We start from the raw sequence: 27,206 nt of genomic DNA, 5'->3' as shown, positions 1-27,206 counted from the left end.
TGGAAGATTGCTGATGGAAAGGGCAAAGTGACAGAATTAGCAATGAGTAGTAAGAAGTGAGGGAGAGCAAATATCAAGAGGTGATGGTCAGCAGTATCAAAGTTGGAAATAAAGGTTTGAAGGTGTTAGGAAGCAGTTGTGGTTGACAGATCCATGCATGTATGTGAGTTTCAAAATATAAAGATTGGATCTGGAGCTAATAGAGAAGGAATTCGTTGACATTGCGGGGGGGAACACAACTGACTTTTCTTGTCTTTAAAGTGTTCTGAAGACTAGATGATGTTTTTCTGTGTGTGTAAAAGTGAAAGTATGCAGAAAGGACAATTACTATACAAACTTAATATGCTGATTACTTAAGTTCCTGGTTTTATCTTTAGGAGGTGATGGCTTGTGTCAATTGCTATGTCTTCTGTTTGATGTCCGGTGGACACGTGTTGTACTGAATTTTTCCACTTTAACTGAAAAATCAAGAATTTACTCAAAATTTTCCCTTTTTTTTTTGCCCAATTTTGCTTATAACTGTGGAATCAAAGTTCTAAATCTACAAAATGTTTGTGTAAAGGCACCATTTTTTTCCTCCTTTAACTTAACGGGGAGTATCTTTTTTTAACTGTACTCCATAGTTTCTTTGGTGCCCTTCTAAGTTTACATCACTTGGTGCAGAAGTAACCTTTTGTATTTTCAGTGGAAATTTGTTGTACACAATTTGGTAATAAAGTAATGAATGTACTGTTAATTGGCTGTAACGAGGTACGCTGATATGGAATTCTGTATGTAAGAGCAATATGTCTCTTGCTCCTCAGGAAAGGGGCATTTTAAACTGCTGCCTCCTGTGTTTTTCATTTTCAACAGTACACAAAACCTGTTTCAACCAATCATTCACACCTGGGACAGTTGTGCTAATTTTTGAATAACTACTCATAAGGCAAAGAGCAAAGTATTTTGTTCACAGCTTTTCCACCTAGGGATCGGAGGTCCGTTTTTTCTCTCACTGTACCAGTGTATCTGCAAAGTACTCCCATAGCCTTTATCTGCAAGTCCTCTTTAGCTGAAAGCTGATGAAGCAAAGGGAAATTGCTGTTTGTGTTGGTGCCAGTTAATCATGCTAGCCCAGCAGCATTTACATTCACACCACTGTAAGAAACGCGTAGTTAATTGGAGAACTGGCCGTATTTTACAGCTGATGAAGGTTAGCATTGCGGCAAGGCTGACTAATGGAAACTTATCTGACTCTTAGCCTGTATGTCTTGTAACAGGTTTGTACCCAGTGCAATACTTGCCAGTTTATTTGAATGATTCCTATTAGGTTGCTCTTTAGACTGGAATTGTTTTGGGGCGGGGAGGAGATGGGATGATGGCTAGGTGACTTGTATTATAAAATAGGTTAATGAAGAAGGCACTGTAAAGAAGTGTTTGGGGTTTGGGTGTGCCTTTTCTTGGTTTTGTTTGTAAGAACTTCATCTAACACAAAGTCACAATTATATATGCATTTTTCTGTAAGTTTTGTAATATGGAAAACAAAAGAAAATGTTTAGAAACTGCAGAATAACAATGGCAGAGAAAATAATTATTTATTCTTTTCATAGGGGCCACCAACAGATGCTCCTGCAGTCGATACAGCCGAACAGGTTTATATCTCTTCCCTTGCACTGCTGAAAGTAAGTGTTCTGTGTGTACTGCATCTGTGTGTAGTGCTGGAGATAAAGCACCTGGCAGCTATCCAAAGTTTATGGACTTGTGCTCCTTAGGTGCTAGTCAGACTAATTTTTAAAATAAATTAATACTGTTTGGAACATTCAGAATAAGAAACTTATTTTAATTACTTCTTTTTTGTTGACTTCATTTTTACTATTCTGTAGTTCCTTACAGTTTCCAAAAGTGCTACAAGTTGCAAATTATCTATAGATCAACAAAGGCTGAAAGAACTATCCCAAGTCAAACTTGAACCTCCTGTTAAACATAGTGTCATTTGGTCTTAATTCCAGATGTTGAAGCATGGTCGTGCTGGTGTCCCTATGGAAGTTATGGGTCTGATGCTCGGGGAGTTTGTTGATGATTACACTGTGAGAGTGATTGATGTTTTTGCAATGCCACAGTCAGGAACGGTGAGTTCTTTGCAACTAGACCTTGATAATTTTGTTTGCTTGTTTGCTTTTCCTTATGGTAAATATTTTTAAAAAGCTTTTCCTGCTTTACCTCATTTATACAATCTTAAGGTATAACCTACTAGGTACAATGCAAACGTGTCTAATGGATTTAAGGGTTTCAGTAAAAAACAATTAGTTAAAACAAATTTACTTTTTGTTGTTGTTGTTTAGCAAAGACTAGTACATAAGTGTGTAGTGTGTGTATCAATATATGGAGATGTTGGTCTTTACGTATGTATATGTATATTGGTATAACATCACTTACAAGACTTATAAATTGATAACTTCAAGAACTCCTATACTCTGAGCCAGGGGAAGGATTCAAAATGTAAAAAGCTTGATTAGAAGTGTATCATGCCCTGAAGTGTGATAGTGCTATAAGATATACTTCAAACTTGCTCTCTTCAACAGATCTTACAGTGGCATGTCTCTTAAATGGTATTTTTGTGATGTGAAAAAAATTACGTATTTTAATTTTGAGTAAGAATATTCATGTTATGAAGAGATATTTTAAAGAGAAGATGAGCCAGTGGGTATAATTGGAATTTATGATGCTTTTCTTGTGTAACTTGAATGAAATATTGTTCTTAAAAGAAGCACGGATCCCTTTGTAACTCAGAGCTGCACATCAATGAAATTTTCAGATTCTTTTGTCCTGAGTTTATTCCATGCATGTTATAGTATAAGTAGAATCTGCAAAAAGCTGGTATGTGATATTTATCTTAAACAAAACCTGTAGAGCTGAACTTGTGAGAAACAACGGGCCAGAGTTTGCAGAACAAAAAGAGGCAAAGATGAATTCCTATGCCTATTTAATCATGTTTACTCATAGTAGAGATGACTTAAATACCAATTCAAAATCTTCTTTCAGCATCTTAAAAATCACATTGAAATATATTTATAAAAATTATATTTTACATTTAAGGGTGTTCTATCAAGTAGTTCTAAAGGAGTGAGGCTGCCCTTTTAAACAGATGCTTATGAATGGTGTTTGAATTTTTGTTTGTGGAAAGTAACAAGTTAAAAGACAATATTGCTTTATGTACAACTACTATGACTTTTGTCTGTCTTCTACATCAGGGTGTCAGTGTGGAGGCAGTTGATCCTGTATTTCAAGCAAAAATGTTGGATATGCTGAAACAGACAGGAAGGTAAGTCACCCTAAAGAGGGCTGACAGTAACAAATACTCCCTGCATGTTGTTTAGAAGAAACAGCTGGCTTTCTGCAAAAGTAGTGATATAGGGGCTATTAATAATGTGTAAAAAGAAGTAATTGGCCCAGAAATCAGGTGAGTAGCAGAGCATGTAATTCAGTCCACCTCCTGCATTTCAGTTGTCAGGAGGTTGTCACTCATGTTAAACCTACAGCTTTGATTATTGCACAGAAAGATTAGAATGCTGCTCAATTTAGTATAGGCAGTTACTAGACAGTACCTGCTTAAGAGATTGATTTTTTTATTTCTTCTGATTAAGATAAAAAAATTACCAAGTTTTAGCTTATTTATGAGCAATTTTAATGAAAAGAAAGGGAAAATAGTTTTGTAAAAGATCCTAGTATTTAAACAAATTTTTATTTCACTCCTACCTCTCAACAGTTGTCGTTTCCTTGCTCAAATTCTTTTACTGTGGGAAAAACTTCAAAATTAATGTTAGCAAAAGGCTCAGCAGCTGAACAGAACAGTGCAAATTGCTTTTTGACTGAGTTCCTAGTTCTACTGCTGGTTTAATTGATATTTAATCCTTTCCCACCGTTGGTTCCCGTTGCCCATGTCTGAAACGGACTTTCTGCCGTGAAAATTCAACCCTCGACGCCAAGGAGTTAAAGAGTAGATATTTACTCAAGTGCTGAAAGGGTAAAAACTGGTTCAGGGAAGGTGTGGTAACAGGGTGAAAAACTGAAAGCATGATCTACCACTGCTAATGTGCATCCCTTAATGATAGCCCTCTTTTGTCGCATTTATTCATGTCCATGTTTTCACCATGCTATGGTGAGTAATTTAAATATTTCTAATGGTGTTTTTTCCACAGCTTATCCTAATTTATGCCCTTATACATTACTATTTCTTCTTGTGTTACATGTTTTTATATTTAAGAATCTCAATGTCCTCTTTGTTTCAGACCTGAGATGGTAGTTGGTTGGTATCATAGTCACCCTGGCTTTGGCTGTTGGTTGTCTGGTGTAGATATCAATACTCAGCAGAGCTTTGAAGCCTTATCAGAAAGAGCTGTTGCTGTGGTGGTGGATCCCATTCAGAGTGTAAAAGGAAAGGTATTGTAGGCTTGCTTTTTTTTTTTTTTAAAGTACTTCAATAAGATTTAATATAGAAGCACGGTAAATATGTGTAAGTTCTTGATTTTTTGGAGGCCCATTCTGCATTAAAAAAAAAAATTCTCATTGCAAATGAAAAGATCATTTTTAGTTTATTCTGCATCTTGCATCAGTAGTCCTTAAACAGGCTGAAAGTCTTTGATATTGTCAGTACACATAACCAGTCATAATCCTCCCTTAATATTTTGCTATTTAGGTGTCACTCAACATGTTTGCAACTAATAATTCAAGTATACATTGTTTCAGATATTACATTTTAGCCACAAAATCTAAGATCAATTACTAACAGATTGGAATAGGTTCAGCCCCTTAACGTGGGTACTAAGAAGGCATTGATTTATAGGCATTGCGTATGATGGCTTTTAGTATCATTTCTATTCCAAATGTTTTGGGCAATAAAACTTTACAAAGACTTGGTATCAAGCATTTGAGTTTGAGAAGTGTACAGATAAATGATTAAGTATGTTAAATGATTATGAAAAGAGATTAGCTTGCAAAGCATATTGGGCTATAGTTGTCCTTTGTTGAAATCTCTTTTGTTCTTGTTTAGTTCTCTTTTTATTTCTTTCTAGCCCCATATGCCATTTTCCTATTTCCTGCCTCATGACAGCAGGGAGCAGCTCTATTATCACCTTCACAGAGCTGTCTGCAAATGTGAGAGGCAATTCGATTTTGCTCAACCACAGGGAGAATGGATTAGAAAAACTACAGAACATACAGAAATTGGCTAGGTGGTTTACTGCTTTAAAATACTGCTGAGGTGTTTTGTTTGAGCATGCACTCCCATTGTATTGTAGAATAATTATTGAAATGCGTCATGGTATATATGGATGATATTAATATAAATTTATAAATATTTAAAAAGTAAGTGTTCATTGTCTGTAAAGCTGTAGTATAATATTTCCTGTGAGACAGATCATACTGAAGCTACCAAACAATTCCACTACGGGTTCCCTTAATTTCATAATAGAATATTCTGAAGCTACAGTTGCATTTTCAGTTGGGTTTTTTAAATTCTGGTTTTTTTATAGCAAATTTGTTTATGTAACAGGCAATTGAAAAGTTAATAGCTTCTGGTTGTTTGGAAGCTATTAGACATCTGAAACAATTTTGCTCCCTTTTAAATTGCATAAAGAGTAGAAGAAAATTTAGGTAGGTTTTTTTTTTGGGGGGGGGGGGGGAAGATGCAATAGAATATTTAATTACTCCTGACTTATTTTTTCTAGAACTTTTTCCTTTTGCTTTTTCTTATTTTTCCACTCCAATAGAAATGTTGAAATAGGATTCTTTTTATTTTGTCAAAATATAATTTTCAGGACTATACTAGTAATTAATTTAGACCTCACTAGGTATTAAATCCATTAAGGAGAAAAGCCTCCCAGTAAGTCACACTACTGTTGTACCACACTTGCTCACTAAGTGCTTGGTTTTTGGGGCGGTTTTTGGTTGGTTTTTTTTTTTAAAAAAGAAAAATATTTTTTTGCCACTCTTTGACACAGATGTCATCTTTGAGCATCTTTGTTCTCTTCAAGAAAATAATCTTTGGCATATTTATTTTGAATATGAATAAATTTTTGTCCATCTAAACATTTCTGGAATTTTTTGTCCATCTAAATGTTTCTCAATTACAGCTCTTCTTACAGCATTGCTGCCAGTATTTGAGATCACTGGAAGTCTTGTAATGTTTGTTTTTCATACATGTCTAGCTGCTACAGTCAGATTAAATTACATTCTCAGGTTTCACATTAAAAAAAAGTTTACATCTGTCACATTTCTGACAAGTGCATCCTTAAAAGCTTAGAAATAGAGAGAATCCCCCAAATTGAGAGTACTACTTCTAACTAATTTCTTGGGTTTGGGGGTGAGATTGGGCTATGGAATGTGTATGATTTTTATGATCCTGGTCGGCAAGATCGCTTATATTAAAATGTATTTTGATTTTAGATGAACTGAGAGAAGAACAGATATATTAGAGCTCAAGGGGATTTCTTAGGTGAGGTTTGACTGCTTCATGTGCATGGCTGCCTTACTATGGTGTCCAGTGCCTCTTTGTATGTTAAACAACTCGAGCTAAGCCTATTTCAGGGAAGTACCCGGTTTTTCTCAGTGCCAGCAAAAGAAGAACTGCTTGCAGAGGTAATTATGCTGGTGTAGTAGCCACTGTACAGGTGGGCTTTTGCTCGTGTATGTAGCTATGTGAGTCCAAGATCATTACTCATTATACCTTTTACTAGCATAACTGTCTGGCAAAAAATTATAGTGAACATGTGGCATAGAAGATTTTAATGTGGTGTTGTTTTGACTGAGATTAGATGTATTTAAAAACAAAGTCCAAAATAACACATTAGCTAATTTTAAACCTGCCTCAGGGCAGGTCCGTGCCCATATAAATTGCTATGGCTTATAGTCAGTGAAGCAGTCATGGTTGTGCTAGTGAAGAATAACCGGGGCAGAGGTTATTTTCATGTGTTGGGAAGTTGAAATGAATTCTGATGAGGAGCCTCAGGTTCACCTTGACTAGCTAAAGCATTAAAAAGCAGTTTGCCCTGTCACTGGTAGCAAGCGAAAACTTGTTAACTTTTGTTAGCTGTCCTTGTCTGGATACATGTGTTCCAAACACCTAGTAGGATGAGCGTGTATGATTGCAGCTTAAAGATAAGAATACATGTAATTCTCATCAGTTAAAAAAAAAAAAAAAGTTGTCTTAAAGCCAATGAGCAAAAATAAAAAGGAATATAAATTCCTTATATAAAAATAAAACCCTCATATAGATGTGTGGATTAAATGCCAACTGCTTTAATGACCATTTTAGGACTGGGATATTATTACATAAATATAATAGGACACATGAAGGACAAATAATTCTAAATAGTGATCTTATTAGTTTACATACATATTCTTGCACACACAGTATGCTTTTTCATGACTCTGTACCGTATATTGCCATTTTTGGGCTAATAATGTTCTAGCTGTCTGTAAAATAAACTCACAACAGATCAGTGAATTTTAACTGAAGGTCGATGTTATCAGAACCCAGAGAGAAAAAGCTTTGTGTTTTGGCTTTTTTTTTTTATTATTTGATTTCTATGAATGAAGTCAAAGTAAACATGGTGAAATATGGCCAGTGGAGCAGCCTGGCTAGCTGTTGCTTCATCCTGCACTTACCAATAAACCTTTCTTTTACCCCCTCCAGTTTTCCAGTCTGTGCAATGGAAGTTGTAATACATATTTGGAATATTCCACAGAAGCAGTAATTTCATTAAAGATCTGGAATAAAGCTAAATATTGACATTTCATATTTATTTCCAACATACATTTTGAAATGTCTGTAGAGAGAACTATATACCTTTGCCAAATGTTAAAAATAATTTTTTTTTGGACCTTAACTTAGCAGCTGTTCCTCACCTCTTAAGGAAAATATAACTACACTAAACCCACTGTAACATAGTATCTTTAACTCCACAAGCATTAACTTACTGTGTTGCACACATATATGTTAAATTAAGAAAAAAGTGGTGTTTTCTTTTTTGAACTGTTTTAAACCTTAAATCTTTATTATAAAAAAGTCACCATTTAAAATGGTTTGGTTTTCTGAGGAAGTTCATTGGTTTCCCTTGATTAATAATTGCTGGCATAAGGATCGGTAAAATAAAAAATTTCCAGAAGTCCATTTTGTACATCTGAAGTTTGTTGGTGCTTGTGGTGTTTAGTAGGATATGTAGCAAAATTTCTTATTCATACAGCAAAATTTCATGTCCGTTATACCATAGTCTTTCCTAGCAAGTCACTGTCAGAAATATTTGCAGGAAGATCTCTTGATTTATGGCAAAAATGCTTTTTTAAATTGTTTGCTGAGGAAAAGACTTGTCTTTGCAATAACGTTTCATAAATTCTACTTTGCATGTTAAACACCTGACAGATAAAAACAAATACGCTATGCATCTTAATCTTGTGCTTAAACCATATCCTGCCACTTTCATAGCAAAAACCTCTTTTATGGTAATTTATCCTTATCTTAATCTCATTCAGAGGGTACAAGAAGGAAAAAACATGTACATTTGGGTAGCCAGGTAAATCAAAATAATTCCAGGAGGTCATCTAGTCCAACTTTGTGCAGAGCACACTGTCAACATTGAGTTCAGACCAGCTCGCTTAGGGTTTTGTCCACTTGAGTCTTGAGATGCAACAGCTTCATGGGAATACCTGTTCCAATACTTTATTATTCTTGCAGGTTTTTTTTTTTCCCTTGTGTACAGTCAGCAGCTCCTCATTTCAGTTTATTACTACTGTCTCCTGCCACATACATCATTGAAGAATCTTGTTCTGTGGTTCAAGTAACCTCTTCTGGAATTGGAAGGTTTGAAACTTCAAAGAGTAGCCAGTATGTGGGCTGTAGTCTAAAACCATTTTGTTCAAGCAGTTTCTTTTCAGTGGAAGTCGTAAATTGCTTCATTTTGTTCAATTTATGAGATCTTTAGAATTTTATTTTAACAGGAGTAACAAATGTGATGAACTTTATCATTTGTTCTTTTACTCATTTTTAAAGTGTGAAAAAAAAATATTCTTATCATGCTCCTAGAAGCCCCAAAAAGGGACAGTTATACTGTATGGTGTTTAAAAAGAAAAAAAGGTATTATTTGTCCTAAAATAGCTATTCTCTGGAGAGAGAGAGAGAGAGGTGCTGGGTTTATCCTCCTTGTACAAATGAAGAGCTGGAAAGAGAACTTAGCTGAGTTGCTTCTGGAGGTCCATAACGAAGTTGTGTCTGTCCAAAGCCAAGGTCATCTTGAGCAAGGTGCAGGTCTCAAAGTCCTTTTGAGCTGTTAACAAAGAAAAATAGTATCTTTAAATATTCAAATTTCTATTTAGAATGATAAAGCACTCTATGTCTATTGTAAAAGTGTGGTGGCTCAAATACTGTACTTTGAAATTTTGTAGTATTCCAGCATGTTTTTAGTTCTTATTGTGCTAATAAGATTTTGTCCATTTTTCAAAATGGACAAAATTTATGTAGGCATAGGATAAAATGCCACCACGAAACCAATAGATCATAAGGTTGAACAGAGCTTTGTTTTTCATTTGCTGGATGACCTGTTCTGGCAACCTCTTCCTTAAAACACTCCTCTTCCTCTTTTTTTGCCCATTGGTATTTCTAAATCTAGGTGACAACCTTTGTGTGATTACTTATGTATATGAGCAGTATGGTTTTGTTAATTCCTGATTTCAGTTTTTAACTCTTCAGAGTAATAGATGGTTATTTTGCTGAGCACTGACCATAAGAATAGCGATTTGCAAATAGTTTTGATCTCTCCTGTTACTTTTATGTTCCAGTTTAGATTAAATTTTCTATGCACTACACTATCTCAGCTTGGTGACTGATGTGGGGAAAGGCAGCTGAACTCCTTTCCTGAGACAGTTTTTTGTATTGCAAATCCTCCCAACTTATCAAGACAAATATGTATGTGAATGGTTTTATAACTTGGTAATTACTTGATAGTCTAAGAGTGAAACAAAAGCAGACAGAGATTTAACAGTTACTCTTCTGAATGTTGGAATTACCATCTAGCCTAAACAATTTTCTTCAGCTGAACAAGTGTTACACTAGTTTTCTGAAAGATGTTTTCAGACCTCCACTCTTTTATCAGAGTACTATCATTTTTCCTTTGAACCTGTCCTTTTCCCTTATTTGTTTGAATTAACCACAGGATTGGAGATGGTGACTGTTTTTTAAGAAGGCAGAAAAAAAGCAATCCTTAAAATGAGATGTGTGGAGAGACTAGTATAATGCCTGAAATTTGAAATTTAAAATAGCCCATTAAGTTTGTGAGCATGCTAAGTAGCTTGGAGCCACGTAACAAGATTTTCTTTATATACCCAACTCCCCCTCCCTACTTGGTGCATTTGTCTTAATAACCTTTACCTTAATAAGTCTTCCCTAGACACAAGTGAATTCAACAGTCATTAGGGTACAGCTTGAATGTATTAATTAAAAACAACTAAACAAAACAGTAAATTGACTATATTGTCACTACTGCTTTGGAGACGTCTTTTATTGTGAATTATTATGCAGATAATACTTTACAAGAAAATATATTTTAAAACATGTGATACCTACAACTTTATGTCAGAATCTTTTATAGCTGGAACAACTTCCATTGCTAGAACTGGACTTGCTAACACTTTTCTATTGTAAAGGGAAAAATTCTAAAATAGAGGTTGAAATTTCAAGGGTACATTTCTGTACATTTTGTACCATGTCTAGTGCATTTAAATACTCTTACAGTACTGTGGGATTGCTTAACATTGACTGAACAGAGCATTTGGTGCAGTAGCCTGCATATCAGAGATGGAAACATCTTAAATTGATCTAGGCAAGAACCGAGTGTCTATAGGAGCCTGATTTGGAGAATAAGGAAGTAGATACATTTGTGTTGGGTTTGATTCCTGTTGATTCAGTAAAGATTGATGCTCTTTTCCCTGAAGAATCACATTTATAAGAGATTAATTGCATCTGCACTATAGTGTAGGCCACTCAGTGTTTTCAGTTCACAATGTGTTTTTCTAAACCTGGCCATAAACTACAAAGTATTGAACTGTTTCATTACTGCCAGTATACCACTGTTTTGTTACCATTTTGTTTGAAAAACAACGTTTTTTATAGTAGTTGCACATATTCAGAATAACGTTTTGCATATTTTATTTCCTAATTTTTTTAAATGGGATGCCAAAACTGTTAATGTCAGTGCCGGTGTTCTAAAAATTTGTTATGCAACGTCCTTTGGACTTCTTGTGATTTAATTAAGTGATGTATGTTTACCTACTAAACCATTTACACAGGTTACTTCAGTTCATGTCCGTCCTTAAAACAAAAAAAGTTCCAAGAAGACTTTTTGTTGAAAAGTATTAAATGTTTAATTTCCTTTTGCCATGGTGGATGTAGAATAGTCCATTTATCTTCATTAAGGCATATAGCTTTAAAACTTGTGGCTTTGCTACTTGGGAGTTATGGATGCATGCCCTCACTTGTCAAGATAAATGTATTATACTGTAGTTCTCTCCCCTCCCAGTATGGATGTTCAAGTTGTACTGCGGATTTGACCACAAGTAAGCAATTCTCTAAGGACAGAGAAGGAAAATGCACATACTCCTAGGAATATATTTTCCAGAGCTAAAATTGACATTTTATAAATAATTTCCATGTTGCAAACTTCAAACTCACAATCACAGCAATTCAGTGATATGCATTTGGCATGAGTCAGTTTCAGTTCTTAGTGCTTTTCATTGGAAATGGCATAAAAAGTAAGATTTCTTTGAATTTTTTATGTTGTGGGCTTACAGGGGACAGAAGATGTTCTTCACTTGTAGTTGTCTAACAGTGCATGGCAGCATAAATAACGAAATGGTCATAAACCCGAGCTGCACTTCTCAGGTCACATGTTCCATTTCATTTTTAAAGAATCTAGAAACAAACTAAGCAGTTGATAACAGGTCAGTTGCAGGTGATAAAAGAGATTTTAGATGGGACATTACTTCTTTTTCCACACCTGGCATAACCACATTATATCCTTCACAGAGTTGTCTTTAAGCACTGGTATGTTTGTTCATAAACATATGGCATAAACAATACATTGCTATTTGAATTCTAAGGACACAATACATTTTTAAAGATAGTCACCATATGTCATAGATTCTTCACTGGAAAAAATACTGATGTTAGAATTTTTTTTTAATTTAAACATAAAAGGCTGACTTATTTCTAGCTGAAGTTTACCATTAAAATATAGTGGGTCTTGCAAAACAGGACTGGTTTTGTTTCAATATTGTTTGTACATTCGATATTGGAGGGATTTAAGAATCAAGTGTGTAAAGTACTCTTGAAATTATCAATTTTTTTTTTTTTTTTGTAAAAAATATCCCACAAAGTTATTAAGCCTGTTTTAGAAAAAGTGGTAATATATATATGGCATTCACCCTCTCAGAAGCAGCTGAAATAAGTCTGGCTACTAAGCATCCTAAATTTTAATCAAGCCATTATTTTTAATAACTATGTGCAGACTATAAAAGGCCAGATTTTTATCTAGTTAGCAACTGAGGAGTCCAGTGCTTGTCTTCAGATTGTGAATAACTATGAATCATATTAATTGTAGCTATTCTCAAATTTATTAAAGTACACTGAAGATAATTGTAAATTTTTTTCTAAAAATACATTACGCGGGCTGTACTGTGGGTTGTTGACCCTGGAGAAATGATTAAAAAATGCTGTATAGTTATTGTTTTTTAGATTATGATGCTTTTTGAAGCTAAGACAGATGTACAAAAAGATGCAGTTTTTATTTTGTATTGGCAGCTTCCAAATATTTAGTATCTTTTTCCAAGAGCTGCAATTAGTAAAGCATCCATGGTACTGAAATCCACACATCCCACAAGCTAATTATATTTGCAAGGTCAGATTGAATACATATTTTCAGAAAAATAAAGGGTTATATAAATGTGTCTTCTACTTGGCTGTTATATCACAGTTTGTTGATCTGGAGTATAATGTGTACAATTCACAAATTTGTCTGATAACAGAAAGTGGTGTGTGATTGTGTTTATTTTACTAACCAGTATATTCACAGCAATCACTTCCAAATATCTCTCCAGTAAAGATGTGTTAATTACAAAACAGACAAGGTCTTCTATTATATTAAAGCTACTAACAAGAAGACAGCAGGAATCACACATGTAAATAGCATCATCAACCCCTATTTTAGTCCTCTGTTTTGATCTGTGAGTTGCGCATAGACCAAAGGTGCTATTAAAGACTCAGTATATGAAATAGGCAGCATTATATGAACAAAATTTATTCAACAAGAAAACAGACCTTTAACATGAATTTAACAAGCCTGAGAAATTATAAACTCTCATATGCTGCAGATTCATGCAGTGATAATAAACAAAAAAGGAAAGTAAGAGGTTTCCTTAAGCTAGCCAAACTGCTAATGGTTTTGTTATAAGCTGTCTGCTGTAGAAATGACCTCTGAAAAGTCTGAAGACACTTACACTAGGAAAAATTAAATGGTCAGAGTGGTGAAAGAGTTGCACTATGGAAGTGCATTTAAAAAAAATAAATCTACCTTCGTATATCTGGAAAATATCCCAATGGCACAGACTTTTGTTTAACTTTTTGTGTCTTTACAGAAAGGGAATTTAGCCTGAAGCTTGGAAACTATAGTTTTCACTAAAACAGTGCACGCTGCGCTGCATTAGGTAATTTAAGTACAATGAAAGCTTAAAATTTTTGGATGAGTAATACTGACTTCTTACAAGAAAAATAACTGAGCAGGTTTTTGTGCTGCTTTTAATTAATCCTTAGAGGTTCTTTGTTCAAAATACTGTGTCTAAAGTTTCCATTGTAGAATACGAGGTGACCATGTTGCTGTCATCTGATTGCATCATGCTGTACTTCAAAATATACAAATGTAGAGAGGAGACTTCAGCTTGTACACACCTTCAAGTGCTCACCAGGGTTTTTTTCTTGAATCTTACTGTGGCATAATTAACACCTACTTCACCCATTGCTCATTAATACACTGGACATTAGTGAGTCTATTTATTTTGATATAATCCTCTAAAGGAGGGACTGGTTTGTGCTCGCTGTGAAAAAAGCTATTACATTTCATAAAAATGAATATGTAGGATTTATTGTTGTATTTATGTTTTTATTGCGTATTAGGTCTAAATTTAGCCTCCAGGTTGTTGAGCATGTTAGTTTCTTTAAGATGGTTGCTATAGTGATAGCAGCAAATTCCTTTAATCTTAGTGTAGTTAAAGTATTTAGTTACCGTTGGTTGTCACAGTGCAACTGAGACGAGAAATATCATTCACACATGTACTTTTTGTAGCCCTCTGAGATGGTAGAAATTGGACTTTTATTCCTTTCTAAAGCTTAATATTTGTGATTTAATGTTTCATACCACTTTCTGTTAGATTGATATTTGTTCTACTTAGGAAATACATGCATTTCATTCCTTCAGGAGGACAGATAGAGCGGGCAATCCTTTCCCACACAGGTAGTACCTGAAACATAAGAAAAATTACTTCTGGTCAGAATTAAGATGCTAGAGTAATATTCAGTATCACCCAAATATTTTAGCAGCTAGTTCTCATATTTTAATGTGAAATTTATCCAAACATAACCTTGAGAACACCAACTGAAATGTTGAAGTTATTATCAAAACCACGTTTAATCTTTTTTTTTTTTTATATTGGGTTTTCTTTTCATTTTACGTGACTCAAGTCCCAAAACAAATCCATGCTGGACAATGCCATTTGTTCTTCGATAAGCTCAACATTGGCTAGTGAAGTTCTCATTTAAATTCAAATCTAGAAGCATGGCTGTTAGTAAGTTATAAAGCAGCTCCTTGTGATTATAGTATACTGCCAAGTTCATGTTTCTTGCTCCTCAGGGTAAATTTTTACTTGCTTGGATTTTTTTCCCCTTATCTAGCTAGTCTTTGAAGAACCTGTGGTGTGGAATTTTTTTGCTTTGCTTGAGTTTTAAATTTATACTGCCTGTTTGTTACGGTTGGGCATTTCCAGGTGTGCATAAATTAGAGCATCTGGTTGAAATGGAGCACAGAGAGATATACACAAAAGCTTGTCAAGTGTTTTGAGATAAAGAAAAATCTAATAGTGATAAAAAAGGAAAAAAAAAAGTTATTTTGTTTGTTACTACAAAGAATGTATATATGGAAACTGTTTCAGATCTTCTTGAGAATTACGCTTTTTAAAATTTAATTCCTTTTTTGTAGCATTAGTATCAGATGGCATGCTTCTGCTGCATATTAAATCTGAAATGTGTTTTGTTTTTATTATTGTTCAGAAAAAATTGTCACTGTTAACTGACTTTAATTGGGTCACAACCTAACATTTTTAATAAAGAAGATTTTTTTGTACGTTTTCTGCATGCAGTTTTAAGACTTGACATAGGATCTGGCCAGTCAGCAGAGAGTCCAGGCAACAGCCCTTAGTGGCACTGAGTCACTCAACACAACTGAAATAGTTGGGTCTCAAAAGTAAATACAGCAGGTGATAAGTTATTAAACTTTTTCCGTTTTACACTTTGATAATTTTTCTTTGTTATAAATACTTGCCAATTAATTTTATTTCCACATGAATAACCTCAATATTTATAAAGTGCTCCTAATAAATTGCATATGTATTTAGTTATTAATATTTGTGTAAATGGAGAGGAAAGTACTAGAACAAGGTGGGAGACTCGATGCTGCTTTCTCTGCAGACTTGCAGTGACAGTGGTTGATTTCTTTTTTGTTCAACATAAAAGATTTGGTTCAGGTCTAATGCCTCAAAATATCAAAGCAGCCATATAAATGCATCTGTTGTCCAACCCATAGTATGGAGAGGAATGGAATAAAAAACGTTGTAGAAAAGCTGTTAAAAGGAGATTTAAACTATTTAGTTCAATGAACTACAAGAACTCTTCAAACATATGCAGACACGATGCCTGTAAAGTATGCCTGGTACTGTTTCTGTGGATGTACAAGGCTGTACATGCACTGGTCCAGTTGAGACTGGGGCCTAAATGAGAAATCTCATCTTACAATTACAAATCTGTAATGGAGAGTACCCAGTAAGACTGAGTTTGAGTGTATTGTTGGTATGTTTTCAGTTCTGTTTCACCTCACAGAGGCATTGGATAGGGGTGAGGGTTTTATTGTATGGGGCCATGAAGTCGTATTTCCAAAGATTTTTCATAGACAAATTCAGAACAGGACAGAATAAAAATCAGTGATGGTTTTACTTTATTTGCAATGAAATAGCACTGAATACTACCTACCGTGTACCTTTAAATCATAAATGACCTTGGTTTTCTTTTACTCTATTTTGTACTCCTGAGCATGACACTGACAAGGACTTTTTAATCCATCAGACAGTTTATAGACCCTTTCGTAGTCACAAGAAGCAAAAAGCATCTGACTAGAAGGGAATACATGGGGCAAGTTCCTTGCTGGCTATAATTTTGTTGTCATTTCAAGTATTGTGGTAGTATAATTGATGTGACAGGACTGGGCTTTAGACTTAGTCCCTTAGCTTGTGCTCACTTTCAGTTTTAGTCTCTCTCTGTCATTCATTTTGATTGGATAAGATTTAGGTGACAAATATATGCATACCTTTGAAGCTTAGAGTAAGCGTACGTAAAAATTCAATGTTATATGATGATATCACGTATATAAGAATTACAGCTCCACGCAAAAGGTAATAATTGGTGTCACCTTACAATACAAGGTAGTGTAGTGTGCTGATAGCATAGCCAGCAGGAGGCTCTTTTTTATTAATATTATAATTAAATGATTTTCTGGATAAAGGCCAAAAACAGATGAGAGTTGATTGTGCCTTGTCCACTGTTGCTTGGCACTATTAGTTGCATTGTCTAAAAAGAATTGACTTGACATCTTGTTTTTACAGGTTGTTATTGATGCCTTCAGGTTGATCAATGCTAATATGATGGTCTTGGGACATGAACCAAGACAAACAACTTCGAATCTGGGTCACTTAAACAAGCCATCTATCCAGGTAAACCCAGTGTTGATAGTCCTGTAAATTGCAAGATTTATTCAGCAATTTTGGGGAAAGGTACCTAAAACCAGTAAGCTACAAATTGTTTATTGTTCTCTCTGTAGCATTTTTCTGCATGCATTTATAATTGATGTGATTCATCAATGGAGTTATATATGTGAAGGGTTTAAAATTGAGCCCTAAATTAACGACCTAAGTGTGAATGCATGTGTAAGTATGTACTGCAAAGGTTGAAGTACAGATTTATGGAAATGCAAACTTTTAAAAGTGACAATTGATGACATACCATGTGATGCAAGATAGGTACTGTTTTCAGTACTGCAACTTAAAAACTGCTGCTTCTTAACCTCTCACCTTTCCTAAAGATAAATATTCTGAAGCAAATTATGGAAAAAGTTCCCTCTTCCTTAATAATCTTGTCTTTCTACTGTATGCTTATATAGGTTCTTGCCTAATATGTAATCTAGATTTAACCTTGTATTGTGTCTTAAATAATTAATCTCTGATTTTTATGTAATGCAGTAATTTGCTGAAGAAATTGTGGAATAGGAGATTCAGTGGATAAATAGGATGTTTGCTTCACTTCGAATGTAATGTTTCTTTTGAGTATGTTGTCTTACATTTCTTTGCAAGCATTTGTGAAATTTAAATGTTCAGAGTTTGATTTCTGAAGTTGACTTTCACTAGTAAGACAAAAATGTTGGACTTCAGTGAAACAAACCTTTATTTTGAGAAATAGCTTCTGTCCTGAAACAAGTATCCTCTGGAGTGATTAATGCTTTTATCTGTGTCATTCTTCTGCCTCAATGTTTTTGCCTTTTTTCTCTCCAGAAAACTTTTTTCCATTACTATGCATTCTAAAAGGCATGTGTACTTGCAACTATGAAGCCTACTTCCTGCTCTTTTGATCCGTTACTTGAACAATAAAAGTAATATTTGCTAGATAAACTTCTGCTGTAAGAGAGCTGTCCTTTGGGAGTTACTAGATCACCATGCCCCTATCTTTCAAAAGATCAGTTGTTTTTTATTACTAATGCATTGAAATCCTTTACTATTTATAAAAATGCTAGCCAAAAAAAAATCAGACAATTAAAGAGTGTCTGCTTCAGGAGGTTGTTGTGTTTTACTTCTGATTTTTGAATTGGTAAAAACTGTGAACTATAATGAGTATGAAATAAGCAGCTAATACTCTTGATTGGATATAGGCGAGCCCGTGCTTGCATGTTTCAGGGCTTTTCTAACTGGCTTTTCTGGACCGTGTGTAATGATCTCCCTTGTAAACCCTGGTAGTATTGTTCAACTTCATTATTTTAAGGTCACTGTCACTACAGCGTGGTGTATTTTGGCCATGGGAGTTCTGGGTTTCTGTTGCTAGAGTGGGTATTTTTTGTTTGTGTTGGTTTTTTGCAAGTTGACAGTGAGCTGTTACAAATGTCACCGTTAAGCTAAAAATCATAGTTTAAAATGATACTCTGTTCTTAAAACTGGAAGGACTCTTGCAGTGTTGTTCTGCTTTTATTCTAAGGTCATGAATAAAATTCTGACCCAGTTGAGCTCAGCAGCAAACTTAAATATTGATTTCAGCTGGGCTAGAAGCAGGGATTTTAAGACATTCCTTAAAATCTCAGGAATAAGAATAGTGTGTGGCTTGACTTCGTTCCTTTTTTTGTGGTTTTTCTTGTGTTCCCTTATCAACAGCTTTTTTACTTGCTCTTTGTGCATCTAATTTGTAAGCCTTGTCGGAATGGTGGTTTCCATTTCAAACAAAACACACAAAGAACAAGCTTTGCTTTAAAGTGTTTTATGGGTTTTAATCTAACCTGTTGCAGTGGCTAAACTACAACTACTGTTCAGGTTTGAATTGGAACAGTTGTTTACCTTTCACATTTGTCTACTCTTCTAAGGAGTGGTTTCGGAAGGGGAGAGGAAAGAGAGAGGATAGTGGGGGAAGGCAAAGTTGTTTGTCAAATTTCAGGAGCTTTAGAAAACTCCCTAAATATCTACAACTGAGTTTAAACAGAAACCCCAAAACCTCATATGCAGTCATTTTGAGTGGGATAAGAAAATAGCAGTGGAAACTACTTACTGCTAATAGTTTCAACCATAAATTACTTTATTGATGATAAAACCTGTATTTTGTGATTTTAATTATAGTAAGTGGCATAAGCAATGGTTATCTGTAACTGCTGGTTCTTATAAATGTAACCATTCAAGCAGTTTTGTATCTTTGTATATGTGTTTGCAAAAGAAATCTGTTTAAAATGTATGTATGAGAACATTTTCAGCTTTCATACAGATAATTTTGGAATGCTGAAATATTAAGTTGCATAAGATGCAAATACACATTCATTCTACATAGCAGTAAAGAATATATTTAAACATAAATAGGTGGAATGATTGAAACACAAGAAATATTTACCACTAATTCTGCATATTTTATGTATGATTTATCATATCTCATTTCTAAATGTATACTTCATATGTAAAATTTTATTTGAAAAAGAGATGATTTTAGTTGCGATGAGGATTTATCACAGAATTTTCTTAACCCCCACACCTCCCAAATATTAATCCAACTCACCCTTAAGTCATAAATGTAAAAAAAAAAAAAAAAATTCTGTAATGCACATAAGCAAAATAGAAGATACATGCATATAGGTGTCACTTAACCTAATCTCAGTTGATCAAATTGTGATGTACACGTTTAAGGACAAATTTGCAAAGGGCATAATTATAAATGAGAGAGGCTTTTTTTCATTTAAAGTTAAAAAAGAAAATTAGCTTTAATATCCAAGGTTAATTTGATGCACATTGTCTAACTGATACTTGATGTGTTTAATCACTGCTTCAGCTACTCTGTCTTTGTATTGTACCTTGGAGAATGAACTTGGGAATGTTGGCAGTGGTTGCAAATAAATAGATGGCCAACTTTCTTTTTTTTGTAACCAAGAGCCTTATATTTTAAGAGAAGTGATAACCAAATTTATTGAGAGGAAGGATTTGAGAGAAATATGTCTGTGCATATGTATCGGTCAAATGTTTGCAGGCAGTTACCACTTTTTCCTATGATAGCTGTTATTGTGTGAAAAAATCCGTGGTTTAGAAATAGAAAGTATAACTGTCAGTTAACGAATGCTGAAAGAGAAATAGGAACAGGTATATTTACTTGATACCTAGTTACAGTCTCTGTGTATTGTTTCTTTGTGTTTTTTCTTTTATTTAAGTGATGTTTGAAGATGGCTGTATTTAAATGAACTCTTCCCTTCTAATATTTCTTCATTTCAGTGGTGGGTAATTTTTATGCAAACTTTTCCCTGAATTTTACAGGCACTAATTCATGGACTAAACAGACACTACTATTCCATCACCATCAACTACAGAAAGAATGAACTAGAACAAAAGGTAATTGTTTTAGCTTTTATTCAGAGGACAAAAAACACTATAGAAACTATTTAACATTTGTGACAATATTCTGATTGCAACTGCTGATACTTTCAATAGTTGTTTTAACTCTTCTGGAGTAGATGGCTTCTCTTCCAGAAAGCACTTAGATGTGTAGTCATGATGATGAAACCTTCCGAAACCACATTCTAATATTCATATAAATAGTTTGACAATATTTCAGTCTACGTGCTTTATGGAAAGTCCTCATGCTGTTCTCTGCATTTAACAGGTTTGTGCAAAGTTTCAAGTTTTCAGTGATGAAGCTGAAATATATACTAGCTGCCTTAGGTTTTCACAGACTGGAATTTCTGAAGCTAGAAGACTATAATTCTGTTTTGGAAAATATGTAACCAATGAATCTCAGGGGTTTTATTGGCTATAATCACATTGACAGAAGGTGCTTCCAGTTGGTATGAATGGAGCTCCCCAAAACTTCACTGAGTATCAGGAAGTAGTGATGTCCTGCATTTACAGAAAAAATATTGTTCAGTTACTGACACCAAGTATTGTCAGTTACTTTTGTATCAAACTTCCTCAGTTGCAAGTAAAATCTAGCTTGACAGTCTCAACCAGAAAAACAAACAGAAAAAAACAAGCAAGCTCATTTATCAGCTACAGAAATTGAAAAAGACAAATTTTGTCCTCAGTTATGCCTGTGTATGTTCATGGCCTTGTTAGGGTTATAAATTGATGTCAGAGTTGGAGTTCATGATTAAATAGTCAGAATAGTTTTCTCACTTAATTTTGACTTCTTACAGGGCTAGAAGTAATAAAAAAACCCCAGTTCTGATTAACAGAAGAATATGCATGCAAATCAGGGAGTTGAAAAGAATTTGTGAAATGCACAACCCTTTTTAGGATGGTATCAGACTTTCAAGACCTCACTGTTACTGAAAAGAGTAGCTGATTCAACAAAACCAGCTCTCAGGAAGTGTCCGTCAAGCTTCTGGAGGTTATTGTTTCCATTCAAATACAACAGTGTGGCCAATCCAGCCTTTTCTGAAGTTCCAAGTGTGTATTTTCTTTAATGGCTTCACATATGTAAGTTATTACCTTTGCAAGTAGGAGAATAATCTTGACCAAGTTAGGGAAACTTTAATCTGTGAGGCAGCAACTATCTCCACACATCTTTCACAAGGCAGGTTCATACATATCTCAAACCCCCTCGTGCTGGTGGTGATCTGTTATCTCCATCTGTAGTAAGAAGAGTATATGCTTAACGTATTAGATGAGGAGCCCATCACACCAAACCATAATTTTAAAATCCAGATATCCTAGCTAAAGTGTCCATATGCAGTTTGGCTACAATTCCTTCTGTCAGTAACTGAGATCTTGCTAATACAAATTATGACACAAACTTTCCACTCAGTTCATATGTTCCAAAGCTAGGTTTCTTTGGAAGCTGTACTTAGGATGAAACAGGCACTTTTATTCAGGTGATAGCAATTACAGGGCTTATGGGTTCTCAAAGATATCTGTAGCAAATGTTTGCAAATTGAGGGCAAGCTGAAACTGCTGAAAGGGTCCTCCCTACAGTCCTCAAGTGTGCAGGAGAGCCACAAAATACGCTTTCTTTATTCATGAAAATCAGGAAATTGTCATTGTAGCTATTCCTTCACTCTTTCAAGAATGACATCAGAGTGTCAAGTAAAACATTTCAGATGTTTCTAGTAGTCCTGGCATTTATCAGCATCAAAACTCTGCATCACTTTATCATGTTTTTAGGGCTGTTTACTTTGTAGGAGGATGCACATGCAAGTCATGCTTTAGTTGCTTTTGAAGTTCACTTCATCACAACTGTGGCACCTGCTTGCATACAGTTCAGGACAATCAGTGAAGCCTAAATAACTACTTCATACATTTAACCCAAGCATTAAAATATTTTTCAACTTCATCAGAGGACAGAAGCTTCAACCGTTCCTTATTTGGCAGCTAAAATAGTCACCTTTCTGTTAGCTCTCCTACAATGCAATTGTGCATTCTTGACCTACAGCAAAAATAAAAAATTATGTAAGAAAAACCTAAGTATTCCTGTCAAAGTAAATGCGATCCTGGTTTCCATGCCGCATTTTCATATTTAGGGTTCAAGAAGTTTGATCTTTAAAAATTTATGCAAAATCTGTCATCTGCTCTAGCAGAATAGTTGATTATTGTATTTCCTGTATTTAAACATTGTAAGATCAATAATTTTTTATTACGTTCTTACTATTAAAAATTGTTTTTCTGTCAAAGAGGTCTTCATAGTATTTTGAATGTATTTTATGATGAATGCTCTGAAGAGGTTTTGTTTTGCAGATGTTGCTAAATTTGCATAAGAAGAGTTGGATGGAAGGTTTGACACTTCAGGACTACAGTGAACATTGCAAACTCAATGAAACAGTAGTGAAGGAGATGTTAGAATTAGCCAAGAATTATAACAAGGTATTCATATCCCATAATGATAGTATAACTGTAGCTGTGTTTATGAAGTGAAGAAATTTATTACTTAATTTCAGAAGCTGATTATCACAAGCTTTATTCAGAATGACTTGTAAAGGACTAGACTGTAAGAACAAAACAATTGTTGCAGGAACTCTTTTGGACCTTAGTGGTTATTTGATTTGTATAATCTGTTTTCAGCAAAGAGTTTCTTGGCATTGGGTTAAATTAGGTACAAGTGTGGCTTTAATGGCCTTGTGGAGACTGTGATTCTTATTAGTCAACTATGTATCATTTCTATGTGAAGTTGGCTATTAGCTTTTCAGGCTTTGCCACCTGACTTTTTGCCCTAAAGTAGCAAAGTGTTTAATTACACGTTTTGCTTTGAAATGTGAGTAATCACATTAATTTTGTATTTTTACTTAGTGAAGAGAATATAAGATTCCTGTAGATCAAAATAAGCAGTTGACTGTATTCTTTATTCCTTCAGTCAAGGACTACTTGACCAGTATAGCAGAATAAAGGTTATTTACCTGTATCATTCCAGTAGATAGATAGTAAGTATTTAGAACACCTTCTGGAGCCCATTCAATGTTCTTTTTAGATAAAAAAATTATTATTGGTGTTGTAAGAAAGAGGAATCAGTTATTCGTACTGTTTTAATACTGACACTTAGACTTAGAAATATTTTTTATAAATACTAGATCTCAACAAGCACTCTGTCAGTAGTAAGCATGTCAGTCATTCTTGATGAGTGCTATTTTTTTAACTTCCTAGAAGTGCTTAAAAACAAAATTCAGTATTACATTCACTAGTTAAGTTAGTAGATTTACTTTATAAAGACACCATGTTTGCAGGCAAAGGAACATTATAAAAATGTATTAAAATAAGTGACTTTAAACAGTATAAAAATTTATTGAGATCAAACCTCCAGTAGTTGAAACAATCTAGGTAACATTATTTTTGGTTCTGCTTTACTAGTTTAATTATCTTCAACTATCTTTAACTGTTGATATCGCTCATTTAAGATTTTTGCTTAAAAACAGTTTTGTGAATATCTGACAATAAAACCATTCATGAGTATTTGCCTTGATCTTTTGCACTAACACTTAGTAATTAAACCTACGTCTGCTGAAAAGCTGAAGTACCTTTCCTTTTGACTTTCTGAAATGTGTTGCTGTTTGATTTTTTTTTTTTTTTTTTTTTTTTTTTTTTTTTTTTTTTTTTTTTTTGAGAAAGAGAATTATATTTTGAGGATCTTGTGGCTTGGGGAAAAAGTAAATGAATTCTGAAACACTGACCTTTTCTGTGTTTCTTTCACAGGCTGTTGAAGAAGAAGATAAGATGACACCTGAACAGCTGGCAATAAAAAATGTTGGCAAGCAGGTGAGGTGTGATGAATTAGAGTGAGGTGGAATGATATGCTTCGTTCATTCTAAATATTAATTCTTTTATGTGTGCGTAGGTGATTTTAGTTCTATGTGCAAGATATTCTCTACGCTCCAAATAATGAATTTATTTTTGTTGAAGATTGTTGTATAAGGAACAAAGCTTTTGACTATAGGTAATTGGCAGAATATCTGCAAGTCGTGTTCTACATGCGTTTGTATTACATGCTGAGGAGCGGTGTTGAGACTTGGTAGGTTTGTTTTGGTTTGGGTTTTTTTTTTCCTTTTCTAATTTCTTTCCAAGAAGAGGCATAAAGATATCCAAGTCTGTTAGAGAGGCCAAAACTGTTGAGACTTTTAAAAAATAGTAATAATTGAAAAAATGTGGGAGTGTTGTTTATCCATTGTCATGGCTAAAGAGCCAGCTCACCCCTATCCTCAGTTCATGAACACACTGTCAGTGCTTAGCCCCAATACATATGTATGCAAGTAAGCTGCGTTGCTTTGTATTGCTGTTAAAGGAAGACAGTTTAGTGCCATAGCTGAAACTGAAAACACCCACTCAATTCATTCTATCCCTTTGCAATGTCAGGATATAATGTCTTTATAGAAGACTTAACGGAAAACTATTTCTATGTTTGATTTCAGCATAAAGGTTGAGAAAAGGTGCTTTGGTGAGGGAAAGGAGAGCAAAACAAGTTTGTAAGAGGTTGTGTTCAAATTCAGAAAGGGCAGTGGAAACAAGAAATAGCTTTAAAAATATCCACTGTGTCCTTAAAGAACCAGTATTTATTGTATTGCTACTAGCAGTAGAAGAATTTAAAGGATTCTGGATTGCTCTTATGTGTCAGCTTCTAGCAGCTATGTCATAACACATCTGCACCGTTGTTCAGTCACTCATGTATTTCTGTAGCATTCAGAACAATGGAGTTTATGCACACCTACACATACATAAATACATATATAAAATAAAACATGTAAGAAGGGTTGTATTTTAACGGTTGTGATGTGATCTCAAACAGAACTAGAGCTTCACTAGTTGTTTAAATCATTACACATATGTGAAGAAAAAAAATCTATTTTGATACAATTCTTTAAAAAGAAAATAAATTTTTTCCTGATAAAATTAAGTTTTCTTTAAATTACAAAATGGTTGTTAAGTAATTTCCATGTGGTGTTTTTATGCAATTTATATAAAAAGCTTTGTAGACAAACAGCTGCTCACAATAGGGATATTATGTTATTAGGTTGCATAATTTGCTAGGAACAGAGAGAATATTGGAGAACTGTATGATCTTTGAAAACTAGTTATTTAAGAAGGATAGCTTAAAGATTTTTCTGGTACAATTTTATGTAAACTTAGATGGGTTCATTAGATTTTGACAATAATTCTATTAAAAAAAAGGTAAAAATCTCACACATGCTTGTCTTCCATATTTTAGTTTCTTTACACACAAGAATGCTACAATAACACTACAATAAAGTTTAGAGGGTCTTTCAAATATGCCTGATAATTTTGCAGTATTTGGAGATTAATTATTTAATCTCAGTTCTGAAACTGAAGAAGTGCATGAGTATGGTTTTCAACCAGAAATAATCTTATTGTTCTATGCAGATGCCCACAAATGCCCACATCATTTGAGTAATAGTGTGTGGGGATGTGTATTTTCAGAACACTGCTCAGGCTTAACATTCAGTTTTTCAGAACATTTGAACATAGCATTGTGCATTTTTTCATTTTTTATGGGTATAAATATGCTAATTTTCTTGCAGTCAACACAACTATTCAAAGACTGTGTTAGATCATGCTTGAGTCTTTACAAGATTAGAACACACATTTCTACAAAGATCTGAAAACAAATTGCAATGTACCAGAACTAAGATTAAAATATTGGCCTTAGTGAGATGTATAGTAAATTCCACATACTGTGTGTTGTCCTTGAAACTCATAGCTGTCATGGTTATTCTTCAGATGCTGGATAGAAATTTACTTCTTATCCTCAACTTAGATTCTGAGTGATAGTATGGACTAATACAATCTTATTCATGGAAATTCAGTCTTTTGTGAGGTCTTGTTAGAATGGAAAATTTAGGAGTATTACTGGCCTGTGTTCCTTAACTCACAGTCATCTTAAATAGACCTGAAGTAAATGAAGTCCTTCAGACATGTTTCAGTCATTTCTCTCATGGCATCCTTTGTATTTCAGGACCCCAAACGTCATTTAGAAGAGCATGTGGATGTGCTGATGACCTCAAACATTGTCCAGTGTTTAGCTGCTATGTTGGATACAGTTGTATTTAAATAACCGATTTACTATTTGTGATGCTTTCTGTGTATATTTGTTTATTGTTTCTAATACTCACAAAACAGAGACTGTTGAGGCTATATTTGATTAAACACAGACATCTGACTTCATTTGCAATGTAAGTGCCGCACTATAACACCTTTCAGTCTCTAATTGTGCAGTTGCTTCAGTTTCTTTATGTCAGGGTCTTCACAGATTCCAAAGCATTCAAGAACACAGTGTGGGCAAAAATGTATTACATTTTCATTTAATATCTGGGGGAAAAATCAGTGGTACATATATATTTTGATTGTTGCAACATAATAAAAATACATTTACAAACCTGTCTTAAGTTCTGGAAGGCCTTTTTTGAGAAAGGACAGCGGGAATTAACGGTGGAGGAAAAGTGTTGGTAAAGGTTTATTTCTACCCACTGTAAAACTACTGAGATATTAATTTCTAGGACAGCAAAAATTCTCTGATGAAATTTGGCTCCCATTGATTACCAGATACTCTCATTGAGATTAAAAAAAAAAAAAAAAATTTGTAGTCATGCTGAATTCTGAGGATGTACAAAAACAAAAATGCTGAAAATTCCCCTGCCAGCTCCCTTTCA

At 34.3% G+C, this 27,206-nt stretch overlaps 1 protein-coding gene across 1 annotated transcript in view; it reads left to right on the top strand.

The window, feature by feature from the left end:
* PSMD14 (proteasome 26S subunit, non-ATPase 14) overlaps window positions 1-26,936 on the top strand; it is a 48,178-nt gene extending 21,242 nt beyond the window's left edge. The window contains exons 4-12 of the mRNA XM_030017941.2: window positions 1,587-1,658; window positions 1,986-2,105; window positions 3,228-3,298; window positions 4,266-4,416; window positions 16,945-17,052; window positions 20,383-20,457; window positions 22,795-22,920; window positions 24,241-24,303; window positions 26,513-26,936. Of these exons, the coding sequence (XP_029873801.1) occupies window positions 1,587-1,658; window positions 1,986-2,105; window positions 3,228-3,298; window positions 4,266-4,416; window positions 16,945-17,052; window positions 20,383-20,457; window positions 22,795-22,920; window positions 24,241-24,303; window positions 26,513-26,611 (885 nt within the window). The 3' untranslated portion in view covers window positions 26,612-26,936. The remainder of the gene's footprint in view (window positions 1-1,586; window positions 1,659-1,985; window positions 2,106-3,227; window positions 3,299-4,265; window positions 4,417-16,944; window positions 17,053-20,382; window positions 20,458-22,794; window positions 22,921-24,240; window positions 24,304-26,512) is intronic.
* The last annotated feature ends 270 nt before the right edge of the window (window positions 26,937-27,206 follow it).

Source organism: Aquila chrysaetos, chromosome 6, assembly GCF_900496995.4.
Source record: "Aquila chrysaetos chrysaetos chromosome 6, bAquChr1.4, whole genome shotgun sequence".
Lineage (NCBI taxonomy): Eukaryota > Metazoa > Chordata > Aves > Accipitriformes > Accipitridae > Aquila > Aquila chrysaetos.
This window is presented reverse-complemented; position numbering and strand designations above follow the sequence as displayed.